The 26,714-nt window shown below is 52.0% G+C and overlaps 4 protein-coding genes and 1 long non-coding RNA gene across 15 annotated transcripts; 3 read left to right on the forward strand and 2 right to left on the reverse strand.

Annotated features, from left to right (window-relative positions):
* Window positions 1-155: 155 nt before the first annotated feature.
* Sigmar1 (sigma non-opioid intracellular receptor 1) lies at window positions 156-3,163 on the reverse strand. Its single transcript, XM_036178450.1, has 4 exons — window positions 2,901-3,163; window positions 2,577-2,777; window positions 2,351-2,443; window positions 156-1,209 (listed from the first exon to the last, which is right to left on the reverse strand). Exons 1-4 carry the CDS (start codon window positions 3,049-3,051, stop codon window positions 983-985), a joined length of 672 nt encoding a protein of 223 aa, XP_036034343.1. The 5' UTR covers window positions 3,052-3,163; the 3' UTR covers window positions 156-982.
* Window positions 3,164-7,528: 4,365 nt separating this feature from the next.
* Galt (galactose-1-phosphate uridylyltransferase) lies at window positions 7,529-10,741 on the forward strand. 10 transcript variants are annotated; one of them, XM_036177102.1, is made up of 11 exons: window positions 7,529-7,712; window positions 7,996-8,165; window positions 8,380-8,455; window positions 8,547-8,595; window positions 8,708-8,837; window positions 8,970-9,026; window positions 9,175-9,297; window positions 9,520-9,652; window positions 9,753-9,836; window positions 10,138-10,292; window positions 10,562-10,741. In XM_036177102.1, exons 1-11 carry the CDS (start codon window positions 7,601-7,603, stop codon window positions 10,640-10,642), a joined length of 1,170 nt encoding a protein of 389 aa, XP_036032995.1. In that variant the 5' UTR covers window positions 7,529-7,600; the 3' UTR covers window positions 10,643-10,741. The 10 variants fall into 10 exon arrangements, with proteins under 10 accessions (XP_036032995.1, XP_036032985.1, XP_036032992.1 ...); XM_036177092.1 differs by having other exon boundaries at window positions 7,529-7,682; XM_036177099.1 differs by having other exon boundaries at window positions 7,576-7,764; window positions 8,377-8,455.
* A 779-nt stretch (window positions 10,742-11,520) lies between these two features.
* On the forward strand, window positions 11,521-21,339 carry Il11ra (interleukin 11 receptor subunit alpha). Of its 2 annotated transcripts, none has more exons than XM_036177090.1 (13): window positions 11,521-12,644; window positions 15,839-15,938; window positions 16,205-16,265; window positions 17,101-17,270; window positions 17,385-17,499; window positions 17,652-17,684; window positions 17,764-17,930; window positions 18,737-18,900; window positions 19,114-19,255; window positions 19,595-19,717; window positions 19,833-19,929; window positions 20,176-20,258; window positions 20,932-21,339. In XM_036177090.1, exons 2-13 carry the CDS (start codon window positions 15,839-15,841, stop codon window positions 20,970-20,972), a joined length of 1,296 nt encoding a protein of 431 aa, XP_036032983.1. In that variant the 5' UTR covers window positions 11,521-12,644; the 3' UTR covers window positions 20,973-21,339. The 2 variants fall into 2 exon arrangements, with proteins under 2 accessions (XP_036032983.1, XP_036032984.1); XM_036177091.1 differs by lacking the exon at window positions 11,521-12,644 and adding an exon at window positions 14,501-14,609.
* LOC118577095 (C-C motif chemokine 27-like) lies at window positions 21,332-25,775 on the reverse strand. Its single transcript, XM_036177103.1, is given in 7 exon segments — window positions 21,332-21,411; window positions 21,413-21,508; window positions 21,695-21,827; window positions 22,939-23,018; window positions 25,032-25,091; window positions 25,302-25,369; window positions 25,735-25,775. Coding segments are annotated over 7 exon segments (501 nt in total). The 5' UTR covers window positions 25,750-25,775; the 3' UTR covers window positions 21,332-21,362.
* LOC118577097 lies at window positions 25,280-26,714 on the forward strand. The gene is made up of 3 exons (XR_004944163.1): window positions 25,280-25,455; window positions 26,417-26,475; window positions 26,600-26,714. It is a non-coding gene; the product is annotated as an uncharacterized LOC118577097 (long non-coding RNA).

Consider the following 26,714-nt stretch of genomic DNA (forward strand, 5'->3'; position numbering starts at 1 on the left):
CCCCTAAAAAGGCTGACCCCTAAGTAATTCTTAAACACACTCAAACATATAGTCCCTTCTGTCCAAAACTAGTCTTACAGACAGGCTTGCACAGGAGGCCTTCTTGAAGTGCGCCAGGAGGCAGTGGCCTTTCCTGCTGTTCACACACACAAGGGAACTGTTTAACAAGTTTTTATTAACAGAGACAGACAGGTGGACGGAGAATGCACCAGAAATGTCTGGAAACTGAGGGGTATGCACATACACTAAAGGCTTCTTTTGGACTAGGGTGGCTCCTTGGACCCAGGATTACATCTCCAGGCCCTCTCCTTGGGGGCAGGCCCGGGGTTTAAGCAACATTCCCATTCTAACCCCAGAGGGGTCTCTGAGATGGAGAACCTCCCTTCAGCACTCTGTTCAAGCCTCTGCTGGCCCAGCTGAGCTGGCAGGGAGGACAAGCCACGGGGGCATTTGCATAGCCGGGGAGCGGAATGGAGATAAGGCATATGGTGAGGAAAGGGGAGATGACGGAAGGACATCATGGCCGCAGGTGAAGGGGACCTCCCAAGGGCAGCTCCATTTTTCCTTCACCTGAGATTACTATTGGATTGAGGCATCAGAGTGAGGCAGAATGTAACATCCACCCCAATCCTGAATCCCAGAGCCCCGAATACCAGCAGGAAGCTCTGAAAAAGCCTGAGTCAGTGAGTCAAGCTTGTGATAGGTGTTCAAACATGACTGGCCCCCTTGGTATATATGTAAGGACCCTCTCTGGATGGATGTGAGTGTATGATCTTACAGTACATACAAATCTTAGCATCTCTATGTGTCTCATTTGCTCCCAAAGAGCTGTGTCTGGATGTACAACTATGTTTGCCCTTCCTCATACAGCAGGAACTTAGTATCTGCAGGGTGTATGCCTGTGTACATGAGTTCCAGCAAGTAGATGAATGTGGTCCTGCTCACTCCTGTCCATCTCCAGGTCTTCCTCAGTCCTGGCTGGTCAGGGGTCTTGGCCAAAGAGGTAGGTGGTGAGTTCAAGCCGGAGGCACCGGGCATAGGAGCGAAGGGTATAGAAGAGAGTGAGGAAGTCCTGGGTGCTGAAGACAGTGTCAGCCAGTGCAAAGGCCAGAGTAGATGGAATGACACCTCGACCATACTCCACCATCCATGTGTTCGGTCCCCACTCCACAGCCGTTGCCTCCCCAGGTCCATGCACAACTGTTTCTCCTGGGAGACAGATAGGAGATATTCTCATGAGGAGCCCAGCTCTGCCCTGGCCTTCTACCAATGCATTTCCCTGGCCTATGCGCTATCTCCGTAGAGATGGGAATGAAAAGACAGTTTTAAGAAAGGAAAAACTCTACTCCATTGGCCTGGTTGTCCAATCAGAGGGGAAAGAGACCAAAACACACCCACTCCTAAATATCTATGGCATTACCTGGCCCATGTCCTCTTTACGGAGAGACTCTGGAGGGCTACCTCACCCAGCTACAGGCTAATATATAGAAGCCATAGGCATCTGTATTCCCAAGCCTCACACTTACCAAGTGAAATGTTGCTAACACCGGAGCTGGGCTAATTTGACAGGGGGGCGTGGCTACTAGGCTTGCCAGGCTTTTCTGAGAAATGTAGCTGCTGTTCAATCACAAAGCTTAATGATTAGCCTTACACCGGCAAGTTCAAACCTTTTCTTTCCTTTTAAATGGCTGCAGAGGTCCGTTTAAAAAACAACAGGGGCTGGAGAGATGGCTCAGTGGTCAAGAGCACTGGCTGGTCTTTCAGAGGAGCCAGCAGCCACATGATGGTTCTGTTTGTAAATCCAGTCTCAGGGAGCAGATGCCCTCTTCTGGCCTTCGAAGGCACCAGGCACTGAAGTGGTGCACAGACATACAAGTAGGCAAGACCCCCATATGCATAAAAGTAATTAAAAATCTGAAAAACAACAACAAAAACACAAAACCCCCAAACCGTCTCACCGGTTTAAAAAGAAGGGGGTAAATCGAAGGTCTGCCTTAACTTTCGGGCATGAGTACCTCCCAAACAATGGCTGGAAGAAAGGCACAAAGCTACACAGAGAAACCCTGTCTCGAATAACCAAAAAAAAAAACCAAAAAACAAACAACAACAACAACAACAACAACAAAAACGGGCCGATAAAAATCAGCCCTCTATGCCCGGAAACTGCCTTGTTTTGTTTCCCTTTAACAAATGAAGGGTTCCTCGGTCCTACGCTAACCAGACAGACACCTGTGGCTTACCAGAGTGAGGGAAAGAAAATCACTGGCTAGGCCCTCTCAACACGCCCTGTCCACGCCTTAGGCTTTCCCTACCTAGAGGGCGCCCCCTCGGACAGAACTTCCTTACTCACCTGGGTAGAAGACCTCACTTTTCGTGGTGCCCTCTCTCCACTGGTGGAAGGTGCCAGAGATGATGGTGTCAGAAATCTCAGCCCAATATCGTCCTGAGTGACAATAAAATAGACACCGCCCATCAGGGTATCCTTGTCACCACACGGCCCAGCCAAACCTCAGAAGAGAGGGCACTGACCCTCGAACAGCCCCAGCCTCCCAATCCGGCCCGCCGCCAGCACTGACCCGAATGGCCACGGGAGCCCAGGGCGGTGCCGAAGAGCAGCACATACTCAGACAGCGAGGCGTGCAGAAGACACATGGCACCCATCCAGCCGCCCGCGTTCACAAACACCCACTGCAGCTCCTCATCCGGCAGCACGTGGCCTGGGTGCAGCCTCCGCAGCTCCACGATCAGCCGAGAGAAGGCCAGCTCATGGTCCAGCCCTGATGCAAAGCGGAGTGGCGTGCGTGAGACCAGCCCCGGTCGGGGCTCGGTGGGGAAGGCGCCCTCGGGAGACACAGCTCGGCTCACCCGGCCCACCCCGCTCCCCGCTCTCACCCGCTCACCAGAGTACTGCCGAGCAAGCTGCGCTATCTCTTCTCGCTGGAAGACGAAGCTCTGCGTACCCAGCCACAGCCAGACCGCCTGGGTCAGCACCGCGGCAACAGCCAGAAATAGGGCGATCCATGCCCACCGCCGGCCCACGGCCCACTGCATCCCGGCGGGCAGCCTGGCACCACCGGCGTAGGACACAGCTAGGGCCTCGGCTGGTGCACTTACAGACTCAAAAACCGCTGCCTACTGTCGCCCCCGCCACCGTGGTACGGCTCGCCCGGACCAATCGGAACGTCCCGGGTACCTAGCACCGCCCTCCGGATTGAACCATTTTATAACGGGGAGAGCTTAGGTTGGGTGGCACGGTCTATACCAGAGGTGAGGGGGCAGGGCCGACCCTCCCGGCGGCCGCCCTAGACTGTTCAGTGCTGATGTTCCCTAGCCGCATGCCCTGTGGAGAAGAGCTGAAGGAAGACCCAGAATGGACTGACCCATCTGGGCTGGCGATCCCAGAAGTGTGCAGAAGCGAGGAGGAGATAGTGCCACTGGGAAAAGCCTTCCAGAGGTGGTGACATCTGAAGTGTCAAAGAGGGAAGGGGCGATATTTATCTGTCTGTCTGTCTAGCCTTAGCTGGCCTGGAACTTGCTATGTAAACTAGGCTGACCTTGAACTCACCGAGATCCTCCTGCCTCTGCCTTTCTAGTGCTGGGATTAAAGGCGTGCGCCACCATGCTTGTTTACCATAGTGTTTTCTCTGAGCCTACTGTTTATTCTATGTCCTGAGGCACAAAAAAGGCGAAAGGCCTTGTAAACCAATAGATTTATTCACTGGGGAGTGTGGTGATATTTTGTTTGTGTTCTAACAAATAAAGCTGGCCTGGTGATCAGTTCGGAGCTAGCCACTAGTTAACCATAGAGGTCAGGCAGGGGTGGCACACACCCTTAATCCCAGCACTTGGGATCTCATGCCTTTGACCCCAGTACTTGGGAGGCACACGCCTTTAATCCCAGCACTAGGGAAGAGGAAATAGGAAGTGATATGGCTGGGTGGAGACAGGAGCTCACCCCTTTTTCAGGCTGAGGAATTGGCGAGATAAGAGGTGGCTGTGGCTGGCTCCTTTGTCTCTCTGATCTTTCAGCATTTACCCCGATATCTGGCTCAGGGTTTTTATTATTAAGGCCAATTAGGATTTGCACTACAGGAGAGCTATGGGATTGGGTATTGTCACAGAATGGTACTGGCTACATTTGGAGGGGAATGGAACTGGCCTGGGGTCCAAGGAAGATAGCCTATCTACGTCAGTGCTACCTGGTGTGATCTTGTTTCAGAAAACAAATGGACTAACTCTGGGCACTGCCCAGATGTCTCAGTATTTAAGAGCATATACTGACAGCTTTACCTGTAACATAGAATAAATAAATAATAAGAAATATCCACTTCATAGTTCATACCTTTATTATGATGAGTATTAAATGAATTATTATTTTAAAGTAACTGGTGCCTGGCACACGGTTAGGATTATGTATGTTAGTTAGAAAACGACAGCATAAGGCTGAGAGAGGTGGCACACTCCTGTAATCCTAGAATTTGGGAAGTAAAGGCAAAAGGATCAGTAGTTCAAGGTCACCCTTAGCTACAGAATCAGCATAGGTCACAGGAGACCAGGTCGAAAGCAACCACAGGAACAGCAACGAAAACCATGATGAACCAGGAGAAACTGGCCTTATATACACAGAAGTGACGGAATGAAGGGTCACAACAGTCATAACTGAGGGACCCGAAAAACACAGGGGGAATAGCCACTAGATTTCTCAGTAGGACTGTGAGGCAGGGACAGTTCCTTTTGCTCCTAAGTGATCGGAGTACATTCCACTATCTCCACTGTTGTCAGAGAGTGGGCATGTGGTTTTATTCTGGACAATGCAGTGGAAGCAGAAATGCTGTATAACATTTCCAGTCTACCTTCTAAACATATGTGAAATCTCGGGGCTGGAGAGATGCCTCAGTGGTTAAGAGGACTGTTCCAGATGACCCAGGTGTGATTCCTAGCAGGTGCATGGTGGCTCACAACTGTCCGTAACTCCAGTTCCAGTGGAGCTGACTCCTTCTGGCCTCTGTGGGAACTGCACACACACACACACACACACACACACACACACACACACACACACACACACACACACACACACACACACACAGAGTGCACTGACACACATGCAGGTAAAACACCAATACACATAAATTTAAAAAACAGCCGGGCAGTGGTGGTGCACGCCTTTAATCCCAGCACTCGAGGAGGCAGAGGCAGGCGGATCTCTGTGAGTTCGAGGCCAGGCTGGTATACAGAGCAAGCTCCAGGACAGGCTCCAAAACTACACAGAGAAACCCTGTCTCTGAAAAAAAAAAAAAAAATCCTATGCCTTTGAGTGACTCCAGAAGGGAACTAAGGAGATGGAATAACAACCATCTTCTAATGTCACAGCAAAGATCCTGGATCTGGGAGAGAGAGGACCAGATAGGCCCTATCTAGACCCCCCCCCCACACACACACACAAGGGATCTGGAAAGAGAAAGGAAAGGCATGAAGATGTTCCTGAAGGGTGTCAATCGTTAGTTGGCATGCTCCAGGGAGTGACAGTGGAGCACTGGTGTTCCTCAGTAAACGCAGTGCCACAGTCTAGTCACGGGAAGACAGCTGAAGGGGTAGGAATAGTCCGCTTTCCCTGCCCTCATTCTCTGCTGTACTTGGAGCAGCCACTGGACTGGAAAAACTCGTATTTCTGTCCCTGCTCTCTGCCCTCTACCTATGGCCTCTTCAGATTCCAGACTGAGCATTCTAGGGCAGAGATCAATGACCAATGACCTAATTTTTGCAGCTCAGCTACCAGTATGCCTGGCTCTGTGTAGCCTGCAGAAATGGAATGGTTGTACATACCTATATTGCCAGTAGTCCGGAGTGGAAGCAGGGAGATTAGAGGTTCAAACTCACGCTTTCACATAGTTCAAGGGCAGTCTGGGAGACATAAGACCCTGTCTCACAAAAAAAGGGAAAACTACAACTCCAAAAAAAAGCTCTCCCTTCAAACAAAATCCAACTCTCTTAAAATACCTCTGGGAGTCCTGGAGAGATGGCTCAGTGGTTAAGAGCATTTGTTGTTTTTGCAGAGGATCCAGGTTCAATTCCCAGCACCTACATGGTGTCTCACAACCACCTGTAACTTCAGTTCTAGGATGCACAGACATAAATGTTAGCAAAACACTCACACACATTAAAGTAAAAAAATCATAAAAAGAGAAAATACATATGATGCCTTCCAGGTAGAAGCTGAAATTACCTGACAGTCTGGAGATCCCCAGATTTTTATATTTATTTATTTCCCCTTTGTCTGATTGTTTATTTGAGACAGGGTCTCTTTTAAGTAGTTTTGACTACCTAGAACTCTCTTTGTAGACCAGGCTACTCACAAAGATCCACCTGTCTCTGTCTTCCAAACCCTGGTGTGTACCACCTTGTCTGGTCTGTTGTTTGTTTGTTTTTGAGACTGACTTCACTATATTGTTCAGGATAGTCTAGAACCCGTGGCTCAGATGATCTTCTGACTAGCTCCTGAAATATAATGCACCACTGTGCCTGACATGCGTACGTGTATGTATGTTTCACTTTCTTTCGTTTACTTTATTTATTTATAGATTGGATCTTGCCATGTAGAACTGTGCAGGCTGAACTCCAACTTGTAAGTTTATCATTTCTGTCTCCAGAGTGCTGGAATTAGAGGTGTACACCACCACACACGACATTCCATTACTTAGCTCTTTTTTCCCAAGCCTGTTTCTGCTGACGAGGACGGAGGTATGGTTGCAGTGAAGTGCTCAAACCTCCAGGCAGTTCTGAAGGTCCAGGCTTCATAGATAGTAAGAAGTGCCCCGCCTCACCTCCCCACCAAACAAACGTACTTCTTCACCACAGCCACCCAGCAGGTGACCAGGTCATTGTGAGGCCAGGATGTTACCGTTCTCTGCACAGGGGCATCTCTGTGCTCCACATAGAATGGAGGTGTCTGGCACATGGCTAAGATGCACTCACGAATTCACTGCAGCTGTGGTTATCTGCACAAAACCGGAGATCTGACCCACCAATATTTCATACGGGCATGGGGAGAAGGGCTCATGAGGCTCCACCCTCCCAGAGGGACCATTGGCAGTTAAAGGTTGCTGGAGGGAGGAGTGTCCTTTAGTGGTGTAGTTGAAACGTTGCCGGTGCTCCAATAAATACCCTCCCCTATGCTCAAGCCAGCAACCCTAACTAATCTCAGTGGGTACAAAAAAAAAAAAGGACATGGAAGTAGGGGAGGCCGACTGGGAAGAAAGGTTTCCGCCGGCGACCAAAAGTCATTATATACGTGTGCGAAAATTTCCCTTCCCCCTCAGTAAATATTAGCTGAATTCGTGGCCAGACGAATGGGTACAGCACCCAGTTTTTACAGAAGCCCTCCAGAGAAGTGGCTCCAACCCGATGAGAAGGGGTCTCATCCAAACCACCTGGGGAGGCGTGTGGCGGTCCTGAGCCCCGCCCCTAAGTGGCAGGCGCCCCCGTCACGTGTTGGCGGCTAGCCAATCATCAAGGGAGGGCGGGGCAAAAAAAAAAAGGGGGTTGTGAGCTTGGCCCAGAGGATATTCCCGTCTGAACTCAGATCAATTCAGGGGGCCTCATGTCGCAAAACGGAGCTGATCCTGAGCAGCGCCAGCAGGCGTCAGGGGCGGACGCCATGGCAGTGACCTTCCGGGCGAGCGGTAATTGCAGGGCGGCCCGGACCCGCTGCGGCGCGGAGCCGAGCCTTCCTTTTCCGTAGGAAGTTCTGGTCCCAGCGTCAAGGTCGGCACTCCCACCCGAAGCCAGGGTGGCGGGCCGAGGGCAGGAAGGGCTTGCGGCCATGAGGCACTGCAAGAGTTTAACCCTTTAAGTCCCCTCCGTCAGCCTTTAGCTTCTAGAAACAGTTCGCCGACTGAGCGCCCCTGAGCTTGGGCCTGCTAGGGCATTAGAGCCCTTCAGGGAAGAAGAGGGAGACAGGGAGGTTTATGATTGATCTTGACTGGCTGTCCCCAGAACACCAGCATATTCGCTACAATCCACTCCAGGATGAGTGGGTGTTAGTGTCGGCCCATCGCATGAAGCGACCCTGGCAAGGACAAGTGGAGCCCCAGCTTCTGAAGTCAGTGCCCCGCCATGACCCACTCAACCCTCTGTGTCCCGGGGCCACACGAGCCAATGGGGAGGTAAGCCCGAATACCCGGGTACACAGCCACCCAGTGAGACAGGAGGAAAGAGTTCTCCCGTACTGCTGCCCTGCACCCACGAGAGGGAGCAGTGCGCCTCTTTTTGGGTCAATCCCGCCAAGCAATTTTGATCGGTGGGGTGTGCCCCCTCGCCCCTTGTGTAGGCCTGGAAGCCCATCAGGTGGTAGTGTTTCCAGCCTGTTCTTGTCAGTAGGTGAATCCGCACTATGAAGGCACCTTCCTGTTTGACAATGACTTCCCAGCTCTGCAGCCCGATGCTCCGGATCCAGGTACCCTCCAGTCTAACCCGTGTTGGGGAGAAGGGAGACTGGATCTGTCGGGGGACCTTGTCCTGCAGAGAGTAATGCTCCTTTATCTCAGGACCCAGTGACCATCCTCTTTTCCGAGCAGAGGCCGCCAGAGGAGTTTGGTAACTATGGGGTTCCCCTCTTACACCCTCCAGCCCAGGACTGCAGAGCTAAGACGTGGGCTTGGACCCAAACCTCTCTCTCTCTGTCATATCTACTTCTCTCACCACCTAGTAAGGTCATGTGCTTCCACCCCTGGTCGGATGTGACGCTGCCACTCATGTCAGTCCCTGAGATCCGAGCTGTCATCGATGCCTGGGCCTCAGTCACAGAGGAGCTCGGTGCCCAGTACCCTTGGGTGCAGGTCTGTGGGGGGGGGGGGATGTGTAATCACGTTGGTTTGGGGAGTAGCATTACTGCTTCCACAGGGTGTGGTCAGGAGGGGGTTGGCTTGATGTCTCTTTAACGGTTAAATCTCTCTACCCACACCCACTAGATCTTTGAAAACAAAGGAGCCATGATGGGCTGTTCTAACCCCCACCCCCACTGCCAGGTAAGTATGTCAGGGCTGGTAATGGCTTTCTTGGCCGACATTGAGGACAGAACTGGATTAAGGGATGGAACAAAAGAGACGCATTAGTAATGTGGAGGCTTAGAGATAACGGACTCGCTTGCTCTTCTCTGTTCTCGACCCTTGACAGGTTTGGGCCAGCAGTTTCCTGCCTGATATTGTCCAGCGTGAAGAACGGTCCCAGCAGAGTTATCACAGCCAGCGTGGAGAGCCTCTATTATTGGAATATGGCCGCCAAGAGCTCCTCAGGAAGGTGGGAGAGCACCAGGCCCTGTGTCCCCAAGGAGTCTCTAGCCCCTTACCCCCAACGTGTGTGAAAGGGGCATGGGATGGTGGCAGCCATCTAAAGGAAGGTAGATTAGCCGAGGCTGGTAGCACAAGTAGAGAGACCCAAGCGGATTCCTCTCTTTCGCTTTCCTGATACTTGCCCCTTCCGCCTCTCCCATCACACCTCATTTCCATTCTGTGTGTCTAGGAACGTCTGGTCCTATCCAGTGAGCACTGGCTAGTTCTAGTCCCCTTCTGGGCAGTGTGGCCTTTCCAGACGCTACTGCTGCCCCGGCGGCATGTGCGGCGGCTACCTGAGCTGACCCCTGCTGAACGTGATGGTAAGGACCACAGGTAGGACCCTGGGACTGGGTGCTGGATAGAACGATCCTAAGGGGACCAGCACCTCTTCCCAGGCTGACAGTCAGGCTCTGATTCCAGATCTAGCCTCCATCATGAAGAAGCTTTTGACCAAGTATGACAACCTATTTGAGACATCTTTTCCTTACTCCATGGGCTGGCATGGTAAGGCTTTTGGGAGTGGAGTAGCCCCAACACTATTTCTGGGCTTCTAGGGCCTGGCTTAGGAAACTGCAGTCCCTACCAGGCCTTAAACCATGTGGTGGCCTTAAAACAAGTGTCCGGAGCAGGGGTGCTGGGACTGAAGGCGGAGTAATTTGGGGCAATGGTCACCGAGTACCAGCTCCCTGGTGGAAAATACTGGGAACTGTAGTGTTTAGGTACCTGGCCTAAGTTTAGGGGAGGGGCCAGGCTGAAGACTTGAAAAAAAGGGCCTTCTCGATCATTTCTGTCTTTTTCTTGTCAGGGGCTCCCACGGGATTAAGGACTGGAGCCACCTGTGACCACTGGCAGCTACATGCTCATTACTACCCGCCACTCCTGCGCTCTGCTACTGTCCGGAAATTCATGGTTGGCTATGAAATGCTTGCCCAGGCTCAGCGGGACCTCACTCCTGAACAGGTCAGGGCTCAGAGCATCCTTGGGCTTCGTAGACCCCTTCACCTCATTTTCTCAAGGGATCCCAACAGTCATGACCTGAGGATCCTCATTAAAAAAATATAAGTATTCCTAAGAACTCAGTTGCTGCACAGTCATCCTCCGGTGACTTCAGCTGCGCTTGTCACTGGTCTTCCAATCCCATAAGCCCTCCTCAGTATTTCCTGGGCCCAGAACTCCATACCAATCTGGGTGACTCTTCCTCTCCATGTTTTCTCCTTGTCCCCTTCTAGGCTGCAGAAAGATTAAGGGCGCTTCCTGAGGTACATTATTGCCTGGCGAAGGAAGACAAGGAAACAGCAGCCATCGCTTGACCATGATGACAGCAGAGCCTTGAGTCTTTTCACCTGAGAGATCTGGGACCTGGAGTCCGGGCAGATGTGACATCAATAAAACTGCATCTCAAATGTTAACCATGTTTTGTGACACCAGAGAAATGTGAACGCTTACATTCTGGAGTCTTGGGGGAAAGTCTAAGTGTGACTCCAAACAGTCTTCCTTGCCTACACATTTTCAAGATGTAGGCAAGAAAGAGTTGATGCAAGAATTCCTTCCCAAGCTAGACACGATGGTGCAGACCTGTAATTCCACCACAATGGAGGCTGAAGTAGGATTGTGAATTTGAGCTAGCTTGGGTTACCTAGCAAGAGCTAGCCTCTGAAACCAATGCCAAGCTGGGCCTAGTGGTACAGGGCTGTAATCCCAGCTACCTAGGAGGCTGAGGCAGGAGGATTGCAAAGCAAATTTAGGGTAGGCCTGGGTACCTTAGAGAAACTGTTTTGAGAAATAGCTCAGTGATAGAGTATTTCTCTGACATGTGTGAGACCCTGTGTTCAAACCTTAGTTTGGGAAAAAAAATTCTACCTCCGATCTCTGAACAATACTCAGTATTGTATCTGATCTTCTTAACTCGTGGTATAAATATCATAATTTTGGAGACTATTTTAAAAATCTTATGTTCTTAGCTTGGCAGAGTCTTTGGTAAGGCCAGTGCCCTTGGTATCACTGAGTTTATTATTGTCAGTTCCCCAAGCCTGGGCCTCAAAGCTTGGTGGGAGAGGGTAAGGAGAATCTTAGTCCCAAAGGTCAGTCCAGAGCTGGGCTGCTGGCCAGAAGCCTGGTTTTGTGAGTGGCCACAGCTAGACTCTGCTCCAGACCACAGGGGCTGAAGGGTGGGTTGGGAGTGTGCATGTGGCTTGGTGTCTTGGCTTCCTCCAGCTTCTCTGTGTGGTATATGTAGCTTCAGTACCATGCCTACGCTCCGGTCGTTATACAGGGCTAAGCATGGAGAAGACAGCAGGGGTAGCCCCAGGGACGAAATGAGTCTACCTTCTCCCTTCTGGATCTGTTTTTCCTTGTGGTAGTGAACAACAGGCCATTTGATTTATGAGACCAGATGTTCTCCAGATTCTAAAGCAAAGTTGAGAGTTGTGAGTGACATGGGGATGGCTAGAATGCCTCCCCTCCATTCTTTTCCATGGGAACTGAGTCTTAGGGTTGAGAAGTCTCACTAAACCTGGGCAAGTGACTGGGCCTGACCTAGAAGAACTCAGGCTTCCTCTTCCTGCCTTCCTACCTAGAGCCATTCCCTCCTGAGACCGTGGAGAGATGAGGGGGGTGCCTAGGATTGGGAATATTTCCGGGGTCCAGAAGTTCAGACGAAGTAGGCATCTCCCTTGAGGCTCCCTGAGTAGGTGGCTAGTTTCTTAGGGCATACATCAACACACACACCCTAACCTTGCCTGTATCTGGAGTCGCCTGAGGGGTTTTAGAAACAGTACTGGGGACTAGATGCAATGGGCAGAGATTGTGATTTAACCGGCATGCAATGGGGCTGTTCTGTTTTAAAAGTTCAATACTTGAAAGTTTGAGAACCAGACCAACCCTCCGTTTTCCTATCTAATCAGGAGTCAGGGGCACCTTCACCAAATGCAGTCAGCTGCCTAGGGGTTCCTTAGGGAACCTGAGACAGTGTGGACGGCTGGGAAGGGACGAGCCTGAGCACTTTGAGGGCTGCTGTCCCCGGGAGGACAGGCCTTCAGGAGAGGTATGAGGAATGCAGCCTCAGGTTTTTGTCCTAGGAATCCTACTCTGGCACCCTCCTCTCAAGTCCCAGACGGGACAGGAAGTGTCCGGAGGAGGTGGAAGTGATTGGCAGTTGGAGGCTCCAATGGGCCGAAAGCCCCCCCTGTTCACCTCTCTCGTTCTATTGGCGCCGGGAGGAGCCGCCCCGACTGCAGGAGCCCAGCGGGGGAGGGAGTAGAGGCCGGGGCAGAGGGCGAGGGTGGAGGGCGCTGGCGGCGGCAGCCGCGGAAGGTGAGGCCTGCTGGGACCCGGGTGTTGACTCCCAAGTCCTGCCAAGAGGGGGCGGGGCCGGTGGTGTGCGATCTGGAAGGCAGGGAGTGACTGATGGGCTGTGAGTGTGTCTGTGTGAGTTCGAGGCAGTGTCAGTGTGTGAGGCTCCGAAACCGGTGTCATCTGGCGTATCTGTCAGTGAGTGTGACTGCGTTTGGGAGTGTGGTTGTAGCTGGGTGTGCTTGTGGCACAGCAGCTGTGAGAATGCGTCTGCAGTGGGCAATTGTTGTTTGTGTGTTTGTTTGTGAGAGGGGCAGGGACCACACCAGGGGACGTGTCTTGGGAAGCTCCATGCAGGTCTTAGATTTTGTCCGCCAGTGTGAGAGTGGATGGCTGGGTTTTTGTGTGAGAATGTGTGACTTCAGAGGTAGAAGGCGAGCCTGTGACAGTGGTGTGTACTGTATGTAGCCTAGCCTAGGCGGTATGCGAGTGAAGCTGTGTTCTCATATTCGGGGAAACTTCACTTGTTGGGGGTGACCGACTTCTACCCAGCCTGCAGCATAGACAGATCCACCCCCATTGCACATGGCTCTCCTTCTTCCTCTGCTCAAGATTTGCTGGGGGCTGACATTGCAGCTCAATCAGAGAGTGCTTGTCTGGTGGGAGCCAGGGCCTGGGTCCCATCTCCAGCACTGAAAGAGTAAGTCCTGTCGCTGGTCCACTGATCTTATCTGAGGCAGGGCCGCATGTATCCTAAGCCTCTGGATCGCTGGGATCACAGGTGCTGCACATCTGTTTAAGTGCTGGGCATCAAACCTAGGGTTTTGTGCATGTTAGGCAAGCTCTGCCAATTGAGCTCCATTCCTAGGCCCCTGGTCTAGTGGCGTTTCTGTTTTCATGCCTGTCTCTGTTTCTTTACGTTTCTTCCTCTGAACCCATGATTATCTTCCTGGAGAAATTTTTATCTCTCTCACACCCTTTTCTCCTAGGTGTCTCCAGGACTCTGCTTTTCGAGTTTTGACGGCAAGCTGTCTCTCAGTTTCCCTATGCTTGATTTCCCTGTTTACTCTTGTTTCTGGCCACACAAGGGCTTGTAACCTTGACCCAGTGCCGATCTGTCACTAAGAGCTCCTGTGAGCTCCTTATGGCGAGGAGTCGCTTTTAGGGGAGCACTGCGGACTCCCTGCACCCCCTCACACATAACGTGTATGTCTTTGTGTCAGTGGGACCACTAGTAGACTGAGATGTGTAAATGTGTCTGGTCTGAGTGTATCAGGGTGACGACTGTGAGTGACTGTATCTAAGAATATGAGTCTGAGGGTAGCCGTGACTCTAGTATATCTGGCACCAAGGGATCAAAGGCATTTCCTGGTGCTGAGGCCCAGCGGGGGAGGGGGAGAATAGAAATGGCTGGAACTTCCAGGGAAGCGGGGAACTGGACTCTGGCCTTTCCTTATATTCTCCAGTGTGAGGCCTGTTTTCCCCTGGAAACACAGCCAGCTGTGCCTGTAGGGAACATTTGTTGGAGAATGGAAAGAATAGGAATGTGTGTGTGTGTATGTTAATTTTATTGTGCCCACATGTGTTCAAGTGCATATCATTGTGTTAGTTAACTGTATCTAGTGAGTCCCTGGTAGATGTATGTGGTTTTGGTGGCTCTTCTAGCGACAGGGACAGAGGCAGAAGCAACCCTCCTCTCTCCCTCTTGCCGGTCCTGGCTGTGTCTCTGACTTCCTTTTCCAGCTTGAGGGGGCAGGCCTCTTCCCTTCCCAGGCCCTGGGGTGGGAGGGATGGAGAGAGGAGGGAAGAAGGGGTGGGAGGAGGGGGCCTGGCTAGGGGTGGCTAAGCTCAAGGCTCAGAGGGGGCGGGGCAGAGAATGGGAAGGAGGGGGTGGTTCTGGGGTCCCAGGACTGAGTGGAGACAGTGCTGTAGCCTGTAGGAGGAAGTCTTGGAGGCCATGGACACTCAGCCACTGTGATTATCGAGGTAGGGTGAGGCTGAACAGGGTGAATGGGGCTGGGGACCCTGGGGGTGGGCCAACAAGACATTCATGGTGACACAGAGATGTGAAGGCCTCATTCTGTTTTGCTCGGGAGGGGTCTTCTGGCACTCTGACTAAGGCCTTGCCATCTGCCCCTTCCTGGCTACCTTCAATCTGCTTGTCTCCAACCCAGAGTCCTTTTGCTCAGCACTCTGCCCCTCCCCTGCGTGCACATTTCTCAGTCTTTGAGTTCCTGCTGCTCCCAATCAGGACCTCTTGCACACTGGCCCCCACTGCCATCGCCTTTGGTCCTGAACACTTTTCTTCCCCCCCTCCCCACTTGCTGCTGTGGCCCCCACACCAGGCGCCTGCTCCTGCAGGCTCCCAGCTCCCCTCCCTTCCCCGCCACCCTGTCTCCATCTCCATCTGCTGGCTCCTCGCCTGCTTTCAGCCTCTGGCAGCAGCCAGGGCATCTGGATCCGCTTAATTCTGCAGTCCTAGCCTGCACCCTCGCTCTATCCAGCCTCACAGGCTTGAGACCAACAAGATTTCAAGCCAGGCCCATCTGAGTGGCCCAAGTACTAGAGTAAGAAGCCAGGCCCAGGCCAGAGGCTTGGCAGCCAGAGCAGGCTAGGCCTCGTGTTGCGATTATAGGGCACATTTGGACCCATCATGCCAGCTTCCTGTCTTAGGGTGATGAGGTCTCATCTCATTATTTGCTGTATGTTGGCCAGAGGCAGTAATTAGCTTTGGTCAGGTTGGTGGCGAATGCCAGAATTCCCAGCAGCTGGATTGTATGGGTTAACGGGAGTGGCTGAGCCAGTGCCAGTCCTTGGTGCCAGGGGTGGGTGCCAAAGGTGATGTGTATGTGTGTGTATGTGTGTGGGGGGGGGGATGCTGGCATAGTCTGTTGCCTCTGGCTTTTGTTCTGGGCCCTAAGCCCAGGACTGAGATGAACTCTGTGTGTGTGTGTGTGTGTGTGTGTGTGTGTGTGTGTGTGTGTTTGCGCGCTCCCATGTGTGTGCACATACACACACAAGGACAAATGTATATTGCACTGGGTATATGGTGGGAAAGGGGACTTCAGGTTAGAGTCCTCAGTCATCTCCAATAGCTTCATGTCTCCTGATGCCTCAGTTTTCCTTAAGGAAGCCCCAGCTTTGGAGAGGATGAGGCAGGCTTCAGCCTCATAGCTCATCGATGGGCAACTCCTAAGCCTCCTTTTCCCCCACAGATGAGCAGCAGCTGCTCAGGGCTGAGCAGGGTCCTGGTGGCTGTGGCTGCAGCCCTGGTGTCTTCCTCCTCCCCCTGCCCCCAGGCCTGGGGTCCTCCAGGTAAGAAAATGCCACTCTGGGACCCACTTAGGAAACTTGCTGTTCTCACTCTGGCCCGTTCCTTTGGCCTAATTTAGAATCCCCCCCCCACCATTTCTGACAGCTGGGGTCCCTTCTCTATCTTGTTCCCTGATCCCCATCATGCTTTGACACAGCGACCCCTCCCCCACACCCAGGGCTTAGCAGCTTGCCCCTCACCCCTACCAGTCTCATAAATGGGAGGGGAGTACAAAAGAAGGGCTTCACCTCAGGAATGCCCTTCACAGGGGTCCAGTATGGGCAGCCTGGCAGGTCCGTGATGCTCTGTTGTCCTGGAGTGAATGCTGGGTAAGTGTTCACCTACCTGCCAATCTCATATTCACGATTCTTTCTTGACCCTGTCGAGACCTCATGTTCCCTTCTACAGTAGCTTCTTCTGGCCACGATCCTTGCCTCTCTGTCCTAACCCTCCGACTGTTCTTATTCAGTAGAGATTTCAGCCAGTATTGGGGATGTAGCTTAGAGTGCTTGACTGGCATGTAGAAGGCTTGATACCTAGTATCAAAAAGCATCAATTAGTTAACTAGCCAGTATGGTTGAGTACCTGCTAAGTGCCTGGTCTATTGTAGGCTCTGAGGTAACAGCAAGATGCACGTCCTCAAGAGCTTTCTTCCTAGTAGGGAAGACAGTAAGCACTCAAGAATCTTGCTAGGTCAAAAAGCAGTAGCCACACACAGGTTAGAGTCGACTCACTCCTGACCGAGGCAAAGGTTGCGAAAATGCCCTGAGGTGGGAATGGCCTCAGTAAGGAGGAGCAGAGAGAAAAGAATGTGGCCTGTGGGGAAGGAAGGGTGAGGTGATGAAGGGAAAGAAGGCAAATCTAGACCACAAGGGCCTTTCTAAAGGGAAGGGAATTGGGGTTTGGGTTCAGTCTCCAACTTTTTGTTTTTATTTTATTACTTCATCTATTTATTTTGATACCTGGGAATGGTCTGGAACTTGCTATGAAGCCCAGACTGGCCTTAAACTCAAGAGCCTCCTCCTCCAGCCTCCTGAGATGATAGGCATGCACCACCACGCCAGGCATGGGATTGTGGTTTATCGCAAGTGTGCTCAGAAGCTCTCAGAGAACAGTTGCATGGCCTGACTTAGTCTCTCTTTCATCACTTCGGCTCGCCTTCAGGACCCCAGTGTCCTGGTTTCGGGATGGGGAGTCCAGGCTGCTTCAGGGACCTGACTCTGGACTAGGACACAGACTGGTCTTGGCCCACGTGGACAGCACTGACGAAGGCATTTACATCTGCCAGACCCTGGATGGTGTATCTGGGGGCATGGTGACCCTGAAGCTGGGCTGTGAGTTATGGAAGGTGGCAGTGAGGAGCCATTGGATTCCCAAGGGAATCCTTCTGGGATAGGGAGGAGCTAGGGATGCCTCAGTCTCCAACTGTACCTACCCTCTGTCTCCAGTTCCCCCAGCTCGTCCTGAGGTTTCCTGCCAGGCAGTAGACTATGAAAACTTCTCCTGTACTTGGAGTCCTGGCCAGGTCAGCGGTTTGCCCACCCGATATCTTACTTCCTACAGGTATGTGAGTATGTCTAGTATGTGTGCCCATGCAACTGGGGATGCTGGCGTGATATGGGTATGGCAGGCAGAAAGGGAAGTTCTGACAAATTATCAGAGAAGGCTGGGGGCCCTCTTTTCGTCCTGACCTCAGATGACACCCTTTCTGTCAGGAAGAAGACCCTGCCAGGAGCTGAGAGTCAGAGGTAAGACATGAGAGAGAGACGCTGGAAACTCTAACTTGTGACTTATTTGCAAAACCCAAGACCTTATCCTCCGTCCTAGGGAAAGTTCATCCACAGGGCCTTGGCCATGCCCACAGGACCCTCTAGAGGCTTTCCGATGTGTGGTCCATGGGGCAGAGTTCTGGAGTGAGTACCGGATCAACGTGACTGAAGTGAACCCACTGGGTGCCAGCACGTGCCTTCTGGATGTGAGGTTACAGAGCATCTGTGAGTACCCCAACCCCTGGCCTCCTTCCAGATTCCCATCACAGAGACTCCAGACAGACTCACACCCCAACTTTGCCCCAACTTCCAACTAGTCCTCTCCTTTTCACACATAAAGACCAAGTAGTCAAGAGATGGGTTCTGTACACACTCTAGAGCAGTGGTTCTCAACCTGTGGGGGTCATGTATCAGATCTCCTGAATGTCAGATATTTACATTATGATTCACAACAGTAGCATAATTACAGTTATGAAGTAGCAATGAAAATAATTTTATGGTTGGGGGTCACCACAACATGAGGGACTGTGTTAAAGGATCATAGCATTAGGAAAGTTGAGAACCACTGTCTAGAGGTTGCTGCCACTACCCACAAGTCCTTGGCTGCCTAGCTGACTCCTGCATCTAGGCCCCATGCTGAAGGCAGCCCAGTCTCATGCTCTCCCTGTCCAGGGGAAAGGCTTGCTGGTCACTTTTCCTTCTTGATCTGATGTGGAAGGGAGAAGGCAGTAACACTTAGGTTGGAATTTGGGTCAGTGAATCTTCTGTAGATGGTAAGTTTTATATCACTCAAACTTATCAACATCCTGCTATTGGATTGCTGCTTATTTTATAACAGGGATGACAGACTGAGGCTGAGTGATGACATTTCCCCTCCTGCTGGGAGGTGTCTGACTAAAGCACCTTTCCGAACACACTGCGCACACTGCACACACTGCACACACTGCGCACACTGCACACATCATGGAAAGTGGTGAGGAACGGAGGACTGCCTGTCACTTACCCTGAACTTTGTGTCTGACTGTGCTTAGTGCGCCCTGACCCACCCCAGGGGCTGCGGGTGGAATCAGTACCTGGTTACCCAAGACGCCTGCACGCCAGCTGGACATACCCCGCCTCCTGGCGCCGCCAACCCCACTTCCTGCTCAAGTTTCGGTTACAATACCGTCCAGCGCAGCATCCAGCCTGGTCCACGGTGAGGTCTGCAGTGTATCTCAATCTTGATCTTTGGGTTCTCTCCCTGGTTTTGAGATCTTGAATGCTCTGCATAGCTCCCAGGTGTTGACAGGTCTCAGGAGACCCAGTTTCCCCTCTATGTAGTGTTCCCAGGTGTCTTTTCTGGCTGGACCTGGGCAGCTTCTCTACTTACAACTTAGACCACACCCCGAGAAACCATTTTTACCTCCAGGTCGAGCCCATTGGCTTGGAGGAGATGATAACAGATGCTGTGGCTGGGCTGCCCCATGCGGTACGAGTCAGTGCCAGGGACTTCCTGGATGCTGGGACCTGGAGTGCCTGGAGCCCAGAGGCCTGGGGTACTCCTAGCGCGGGTGAGAGACAAAGACAAAAAAAAGGGCAGGGCCCTTACCCCAAAGCAACTGTCAACCAGACAGTTTTACACACGCCCTTGTTACGGTCTTTCCGGCACTGCTATTACTGCCCTACACTATAGTCCTGATGGCCTGCAGCCCTCCCCTAACCTTAGCCCCGAGACTACTTCTGCACTTAGAGACTGTACGTCTGCAAGTCTACAAGCCAGATCCCAGAAACTAGCCACACCCTTTGGACTGCCTCTTAGGCCCCGACCTTGAACCTAGGTTCTAGTCCTGCCCATGCCTTAGAAAGGCAGAAGCTTCTCTGTACACGTCTCAGGTTTCATGTTCCTTCAGGTCCCCTACAGAATGAGATACCTGATGGGAGCCAGGTACACAAGCAGCAGCAAGAGGCAACCCCTCAGGAGGACGGCCCCACCCCTCCAAGGCCTTCCTTGCAGTCAGACCCAAGGCCACTTGGTAAGTTTGGGCCGACTGGTAAAGGTGTGTGGAAGATAGGAGACCTAGAGAGAAGATATCACCAAGCATGGCGGCTAACATTGCTCTCCCAGTGACTCATGGCCATCTCCCTCAGATCACAAGGACCCCTTGGAGCAAGTGGCTGTGTTAGCATCTTTGGGAATCTTCTCTTTCCTTGGCCTTGCTGTTGGAGCCCTGGCTCTTGGGCTCTGGTGAGTGAGTGCCACTGGTTCCTTAGCTGTAACCCCCAACAGTTGCTTTGATGCCCAGAGACCACACCCATTCCCACTCAGGGCCTCCTTCTGTTGACTGCCTGCTGAACCTGCCTGGTTTTGGAACCCCTTCTCCCGACCTGACTGTGCCGTCCCTCCTGATTTTCACTAGCCCCTCACCCCTTGCTAATACATCCTCTTGGAGGAGACGTGGGGCTGGGGAAACAGCTGCCCTTTTATCTTCAGGCTGAGGCTGAGACGGGGTGGGAAAGAAGGACCTCAAAAACCTGGGTTCTTGGAACCAATGATTCCAGTGGACAAGCTTCCAGGTGAGTAGCACTTAGTAATGAAGGCCCCCACTTGAGTGTCTGCCTTAAGAACCTGATGCCCTAGTGATTTTATGGGTACTGGGAGTCACGGGAGTTGGGGAGTTTTTATATCTAGACGAGGGGGAGAATGGGTAGAGCTTTCACTCTTGAGGACCTGGTCTCAGAAATGTATCTCTTCCCTCTTGGAGTACTGGGAATCCCAGGTAGCTTCCTTCATTTTCGAGGTGTTAGAACTGGATCTCGCCCCCTCCCCCTTAAATGTCTTGGATAAATGCGTGCTCCTCTCCCTGATTTGAAAAAATTAAATTCTATTATTACTGTGTTATGTGTGTATGGTATGTGTGTTCAGGCACATATGTGCCATAGTACATGTTTGGAGGTCAGAGGACAATTTGTGGAGTTCTCTCTCTCTCCACCTTCACTTGGGTCCCAAGGATTGAACTCAAGGCATCAGGCTTGCTTGGCACATGATTTACCCACTAAGCATCTTGCTCCCCACCCCCTAGGCCCAGAGCTATGTCTACTTCCTTATCTTTAGGGAGCTAGGGCTTCCTTGAAAGTGGGCCCCTCCGTTCCTCCTCGGAGTGTTTGGTTTGGGAATGCTCCCCTTTTATTCTCAAAGGATGTCTGGACCCAGTCCTGCTGTCTCATGACTTGCTCCCTGCTCTTCTAGGCATCCCAAACCTACAGAGGACCCAGGAGAACTTCAGCTGACCCCACCTGTAACCCTGTCAGGCTGGGGTGCTTAAATGGGCAGGCAGAAAGAGGCAGGCAGTGGATCCCCATGGATGGAGGTCTCGGAAGTTTGAAGCCCTTTTCTTTGAGTCCCTATGTTTCAAACGTACTGCCAGCTGAATGCTGTCTGGACTTCTGATGTCATCCTTGAGGTGGAAGTCCGCTTGAGGAATGTGTATAGATGTGCATGTCTGTGTCCATCTGTGACTGTGTGTATGTGAGATAAGGGACATACATTCTCTGTATGTGTGTATATAGATGCTTAGAGAGTGTGTGCAGACCTTAGCCTTGGCCCTTGTGGGGACTGCGAAGAGTTGAAATAAAGAGACTGAAGAAAGTTTTTGGAGATTACTGTCTAATGTTGTTTTATTAGTTTTGCTGTTGGGGGCTCGAGTACATTTTCATTTGTAGTTTCATGGGTAGTCCTCTGGATCCTTCTTCCATGGCGCTCAAACCACCGGGCCAGGCTACGGTTCTGAGGATGAACACAAACACTGCGCCGAGCCAGGTGAAGCCTAGGAAAGGGAAAATCCAAAGCTATGCCCGGATTTAGGGGATGAGCTTAGGTAGCGTTCAGGGGTTGGGGCAACAGCCAGATGAAAACTTGAGTAGGCATCAGAATTAGCATTGCGGCTGGGATTGGGGTCAGTATGAGGTGTTCTGAGGCAGTTAGAGGTAGCAAGTTTGGGGGCAGAGCTCACACAATAGCCTGAAGGTGACAGTCCCCATCAGCTTCCTGCAGTTCCACATGGATGATCTTCCTCAGTAGCTTGTTTGGGAGTGGTTGTCTATAGAGCTGAGTACAGCAGGTAGTGCTGGAGGGCAGTGGCAAGGCTGCAGAACAACAGGGTCATGTTTTCAGAAAGGTCTAGACCCACGGCTGCTCTATTAGCTAGCTGGAAGTGGAACTTTCTGGGCCCGTCCCTTCTAGTCCATCCACTCATCATTCTGTACCCTCCAAGAACTTACCTGCTCCAGGGTCCGGGCTCAGAAGCAACAACATCAACAGGAGGCTGCTGGTGGGTGAGAGCCCCTCCATGCTGCTCAGCCTAGCTGCTTCTTTCTTTCTCCTCCTCACCCTACCTTTTATCTAGTTGCGTTTTGCCTGGGGCACGGGGTGAGTCAGAGACAGGTGGCAATACCTTGCTTATCTTGTGATACTGAGCTCTAACTCTTGGCCTGTTGTCACTGACCCCATCCCTTCCAAGACTGCCATTTCCCATGGGCTCCCAAGCCCTGAACAGAGAACACTGAAGAGAGGTAGTGAATGGTGTAGGGCTGATGTTACAGTGGCTTAGGACAGCCACAATTCACGGGGCATCTACTAATAGGCATTTGTACTCATAGCCACGGCCACACATTCATAAGTCATACGTTGGCCACGTAACCCCATAAAGTCACACCCATGACTGTATAATCACAGACAAAATCATACAGCTCCAGTTATACCCAAAAGTCCCACTACCATACATTTGCATTTCCACAATCATCCCTCTGTACTATCATATACTACAGACATATTCTGACAGAAGAGTTTATGGCGAGGAATAGAAGCCAGCACTAACCTGTCTTCATCTTCTCCCTACTCCCTGCCCTGGCCTGCCTATGTTATCAGGAGAAATTGATGGGACTGGGTCTCCAAACCAGACTCTTCTCAGCTAAGGGGGGAGTGTGGTGGTAAGGAGGAGAAACACAAGCTCTTTGATGCCCCATTGCTGATGTTAAAACGGTGAAAGGGGATGGGGTATCATGGCACATGTCTTTATTTCCAGCACTTGGAAAGCAGAAGCAGATCAATCTCTCTGAGTTTGAGGATAGTCTGGTCTACACAGTGAGTTCCAGGCCAACTGGGGCTACATAGTGAGACCCTGTCTCAACCAACCAACCAACCAACCAACCAACCAACCTCCCAGGAGACGATAAAGGCCTCTCTCCCAAATCTCACCTTCTTGCTTCTCCTCAGTCTCGTTCCACGGATGCCAGCTTGTCAGTGGGAGCCTGGGAGTTTCCAGACATAGTCTCTGGCTTGTTGGAGACATCAGACTCAAGAGCTAAGTTAGGTCTCTTTTGCTTCAAATTCCATCCTCTTTACACTCTGGGCTTGAAGGAACACACCTCTCCCAACCCAGGTTCAGAAATCCCCATTTTCCCAGAGTCTGAGCACCCCATCTACTTCCCCTTCTTTCTCTTCCATGCAAAATTCCTATCATCTTGAACCATTCCTTCTGTAAAGCTGTGAACTTCGGGGTTGGCCAGGGCGTGCTTGTTGGGTTAATGGACTCCTAATCCAGGAATGTCAGTTTTCAAGTCCTGTTCTGGATTTGAAATATAAACTGAGCCACAACCCTAAGAACCCATCTCTTATCTATATTTTGTATTTTCTGCTAGGAGGCCAGTCATTCTCTGTAAGCTCTGGGATAGGACTGCCACTGTCTCTGAGCAGCTTGCTCTGCTACAGCTAGGTGAGACTTTAAACCTTGCTTCCTCCTGACAAGGGTGAGACAGAGGTCTTCTGACTGTCTGGGAGGATGTGGGCCCAGGGCTAGACAAAGCATTTGATGTAGACACTGGAAATGGCTAAAAGCTTGCACACTTAGGTGTTTGAAAGTAACCACAAACCAGGTGTCCCTCATCTGGAGTTTTTGGTACCCGAGGCTTCAGTGTATCTCTCTTACTCCCTGTCTGGACTTTTGTCCCAAGGCTTGGGTGTAGCATCAGAGAGAGAGGAGAGAGAGATAGATTCTGAGGAAATCCCCCAAGCTGTATCATCTTGCCTTATGTTTTGTTAACTAGTTGCCTGCCATTTATGAGCTCTCCTGACTTGTCAATCCAGAGATCTTTGGAAGGCAGAAACATTTTCCTGGCTGTGTACCCATCTCTCCTTTTTGGCTTCTCCAAAGATATGAAGGCCAAGTCTTCTTTCCCAGCACAATCTGCCATGACAGGGGCAGTGCCAGGCCAAAAGTGAGCTTTGGGCTCAGCCAGAATCCAGGCTGTCTCCATAACTTAATCATCAGGTGTCTTTCCTGGTGCTGGAGTTGGTGTCTATGAGGAGGTAAAGGGAGCAGCCTGACTCTCGCCAGAGTTGGTTCCTGAGTGATTTGGGTTGGAAAAAAAGGGGTGGGCAGGACTCTTCTAGGGATGCCAAGTGTCTTTAAATCTGGGATCAGGGGCTGGCAAGATGGCCATGGTGCCAAGCCTGAGGACTCTCACAAACTGTCCTTTGACCTCTGCATGCACATGCACTGTGGTGGACACACACACACTCGTAATTTAAAAAAAAAAAAAAACAACAAAAAAAAAAACAAAAAACAAAACAAAACTGGGATCAGACTGGAGGAGTCGGTTTGGGGTTTTAGTTGTAGGAAAGGCCTTGGACCCTTAACCCTTGTCACTCTCCTGAGGTAGATAGACTGCTAGAGGCAGCTTCTAGGAACTGGTCCTTCCTTGGCAAAGTTCCGGCTAGAGGAAGGCAGTAACAGATGGAGTTGTGGGGACATTGATAAGTGGCGGAAATATGTGGCCTACTACTGTGTAGGTGCTTTTGGGGAGGGTGTGGCAGGGTGGCAGGGAGCCAGGCAGTCACTGATAGTAATTGGAAGCCTGACGATAATTGGGGGCCCTTAGGAGCAACGGAGGCCTTGACATGCAAGGGCATCCTACCAGGGAGGGACGCCCTGCGAGTAAGAAAACAGCAGGTGTGGAGTGGGATTCCCAGCACCAAAGGCGGCTGCGGCGGTAAAGTCAGGAAGGCAGTGGGCGTGACTTTAAATCTTTAATGCACCGGCTGTCCGTGCAGCGGTGGTGGGGGTGCGACAGAGGAGACCGCGACCTGAGCGCTGGGGAGCAGGCCTCAGGCCGCTCGACAAACAGCTCATTAGGCCCCGCAGAGGCTCCAGCTTCTGCTCCCGGGGGTGCGCCGAGCTGTAGGGCGACCCGACAAGGACATGAGGCGGGGCGGGGGCTCCTGAACTCCCCCACATCCGTCCTCCGACACGGAACCTCGTTCATGCCCCCGCGAGATCGCAGCCCCCTCACCTCCGCTCCCTGCGCCACATTCGCAGCCAAGGAAAAAAGTAGAAGCAGCCCCAGTAGATCCTGCAAAGAGAAGGCAGAGCCGGACCGGGAGGGGCGGGGCTGACCCACAGACCCCACCCCTGGAACCTCGCCCGCCAGCAAGCCCCGCCCCCGGGGGCTGGACATCAGCAGCCCACGCCCCACGAGGGCCCGCTCCGCCCGCCCCAGGACGCGCACCTTCCCCCCCCCCCGGCCTAAGGTCCCTCCTCCGCACCATCCGCCTCCACTCACTCCTCCTCCGCTTCCAGCGCCACCTCGTATCTCCTCAATCGCGACATGTCCCGGGCTCCGAACGGTTCCTGGGGAGCAGCATGATACGAACACTTATTCCCAGCCGCAAGTCCCCTTCTCCATCATCCCTAGGACGAGTCTGCATAGTCCTCAGGTACTCTGAGGCAGGTGGCCCCCCGCAAGCCAATTGCCACATGGGGACAGGATGGGATGATGATATATATGGTAGTCACTGGAAGTTAAGGCATTAGAAGGACGGTTATCTAGGGACCCGGGCGTGGAGTCGTCCAGGAGAGCGGTCTGGCAGCAGTGGGGCTGGGTCATTTAGGGCCCTGGATGAAGATTTTCAGGGGCTGGAGTCACCTGAAGGGGGGCTCAGGGGTCGGCACAGCCTAAACTCCCCGCCCTCCCTGGCTCCGCCCCGGAAACGGACCGTTAACAATTGCATCACAGGGATACCTTCGCACTCTAGGGGTGTGGTGGCTTGCGTACCACCCGGAAGGGGAGGAGCCAGTTTTTCGTCGGAGGAGGCGGGTTCAAGATGTTAGGCTGAGTAGTGGCCCTGTGTTTTGTGACTGAAGGGGCGCAGTCAGGAGTTTATTAAGATGCTGGATTCGCAGGACCCTCTTTCCTAGGGACGCAGTCAGATTTTAGAGTTCCACACGTTGGTAGAATGTGGCCTTGGCACGAGGCCGCAGTAAGAAGTGCTTTGGGGCTCTCCTCACAGTGTCTCTCCCCCCTCCCCGCCCCGCACCCCCACTTTCCTGACTTTGACCCAGTCAATTGCTTTTCTTGCTTGACCAGTTCTTGAATGACCTCAGGACAGAAGGAATAGACCCCCCCCCCCCCCCCGAGAGAAACAGCCTAGACTAGCTAGGGAATGGAATTCTTAGTCAAATCGTCTAATGGTCAGAGGGTCATCTCTCCTCTCGAGCTGAGGCAGTGATTTTTTTTTTTTTTTTCAGTCATTTAGTCAAATGCTATTGAATGTCTGGGAAATGGTGTGATCATCTTATTTATATCAGATTTTTAGCTTGTTGATGAATGGCTTGGGAGCTCTTCTTGTAACAGGCATGTAGAGTGGAACCGTAGTTGAAGACCTTCCTTCCCCTTAGGTCTGTGGAGCCTGATGCTTTGTGGTGTTAACTGTGGGAACTGAAGACAGCAGGAGTTGGTAACTATACTTACTTTCTCATTGGTTGGAGCCCGCGCTGTCTTCCTGTTTGTGGAAGCTTTGGGGGGAGGGGTCCCTTTTAAACTTCTTAGTAGGTACCACTCCTTGGTTTCTGTTCTGACAGCGCCAGCAGTCAGGAGTTTGAACAACACGTATGGTGGGAAATATGGCATAGGATCTTGCAGAGGGCTGGAGTTTGGATCCTAGCACCCACATTGCATGGCTCACAACCACCTGTA

The sequence above is a fragment of the Onychomys torridus genome, chromosome 2 (genome assembly GCF_903995425.1).
Source record: "Onychomys torridus chromosome 2, mOncTor1.1, whole genome shotgun sequence".
In the NCBI taxonomy this organism is placed as follows: domain Eukaryota; kingdom Metazoa; phylum Chordata; class Mammalia; order Rodentia; family Cricetidae; genus Onychomys; species Onychomys torridus.

Coding starts and splice junctions, on each gene's coding strand:
- Sigmar1 (XM_036178450.1), bottom strand. CDS start 3,051: ATGCAGTGGGCCGTGGGCCGGCGGTGGGCATGGATCGCCCTATTTCTG. Junction 2,444..2,576: donor GGGCTCCCGTGGCCATTCGG/GTCAGTGCTGGC, acceptor ATTGTCACTCAG/GACGATATTGGGCTGAGATT. Junction 1,210..2,350: donor AAGTGAGGTCTTCTACCCAG/GTGAGTAAGGAA, acceptor TCTGTCTCCCAG/GAGAAACAGTTGTGCATGGA.
- Galt (XM_036177102.1), top strand. CDS start 7,601: ATGTCGCAAAACGGAGCTGATCCTGAGCAGCGCCAGCAGGCGTCAGGG. Junction 8,838..8,969: donor CCCAGTACCCTTGGGTGCAG/GTCTGTGGGGGG, acceptor CACACCCACTAG/ATCTTTGAAAACAAAGGAGC. Junction 9,653..9,752: donor GACCCCTGCTGAACGTGATG/GTAAGGACCACA, acceptor CTCTGATTCCAG/ATCTAGCCTCCATCATGAAG.
- Il11ra (XM_036177090.1), top strand. CDS start 15,839: ATGAGCAGCAGCTGCTCAGGGCTGAGCAGGGTCCTGGTGGCTGTGGCT. Junction 18,901..19,113: donor AGCATCCAGCCTGGTCCACG/GTGAGGTCTGCA, acceptor TTTTACCTCCAG/GTCGAGCCCATTGGCTTGGA. Junction 20,259..20,931: donor TCCAGTGGACAAGCTTCCAG/GTGAGTAGCACT, acceptor CTGCTCTTCTAG/GCATCCCAAACCTACAGAGG.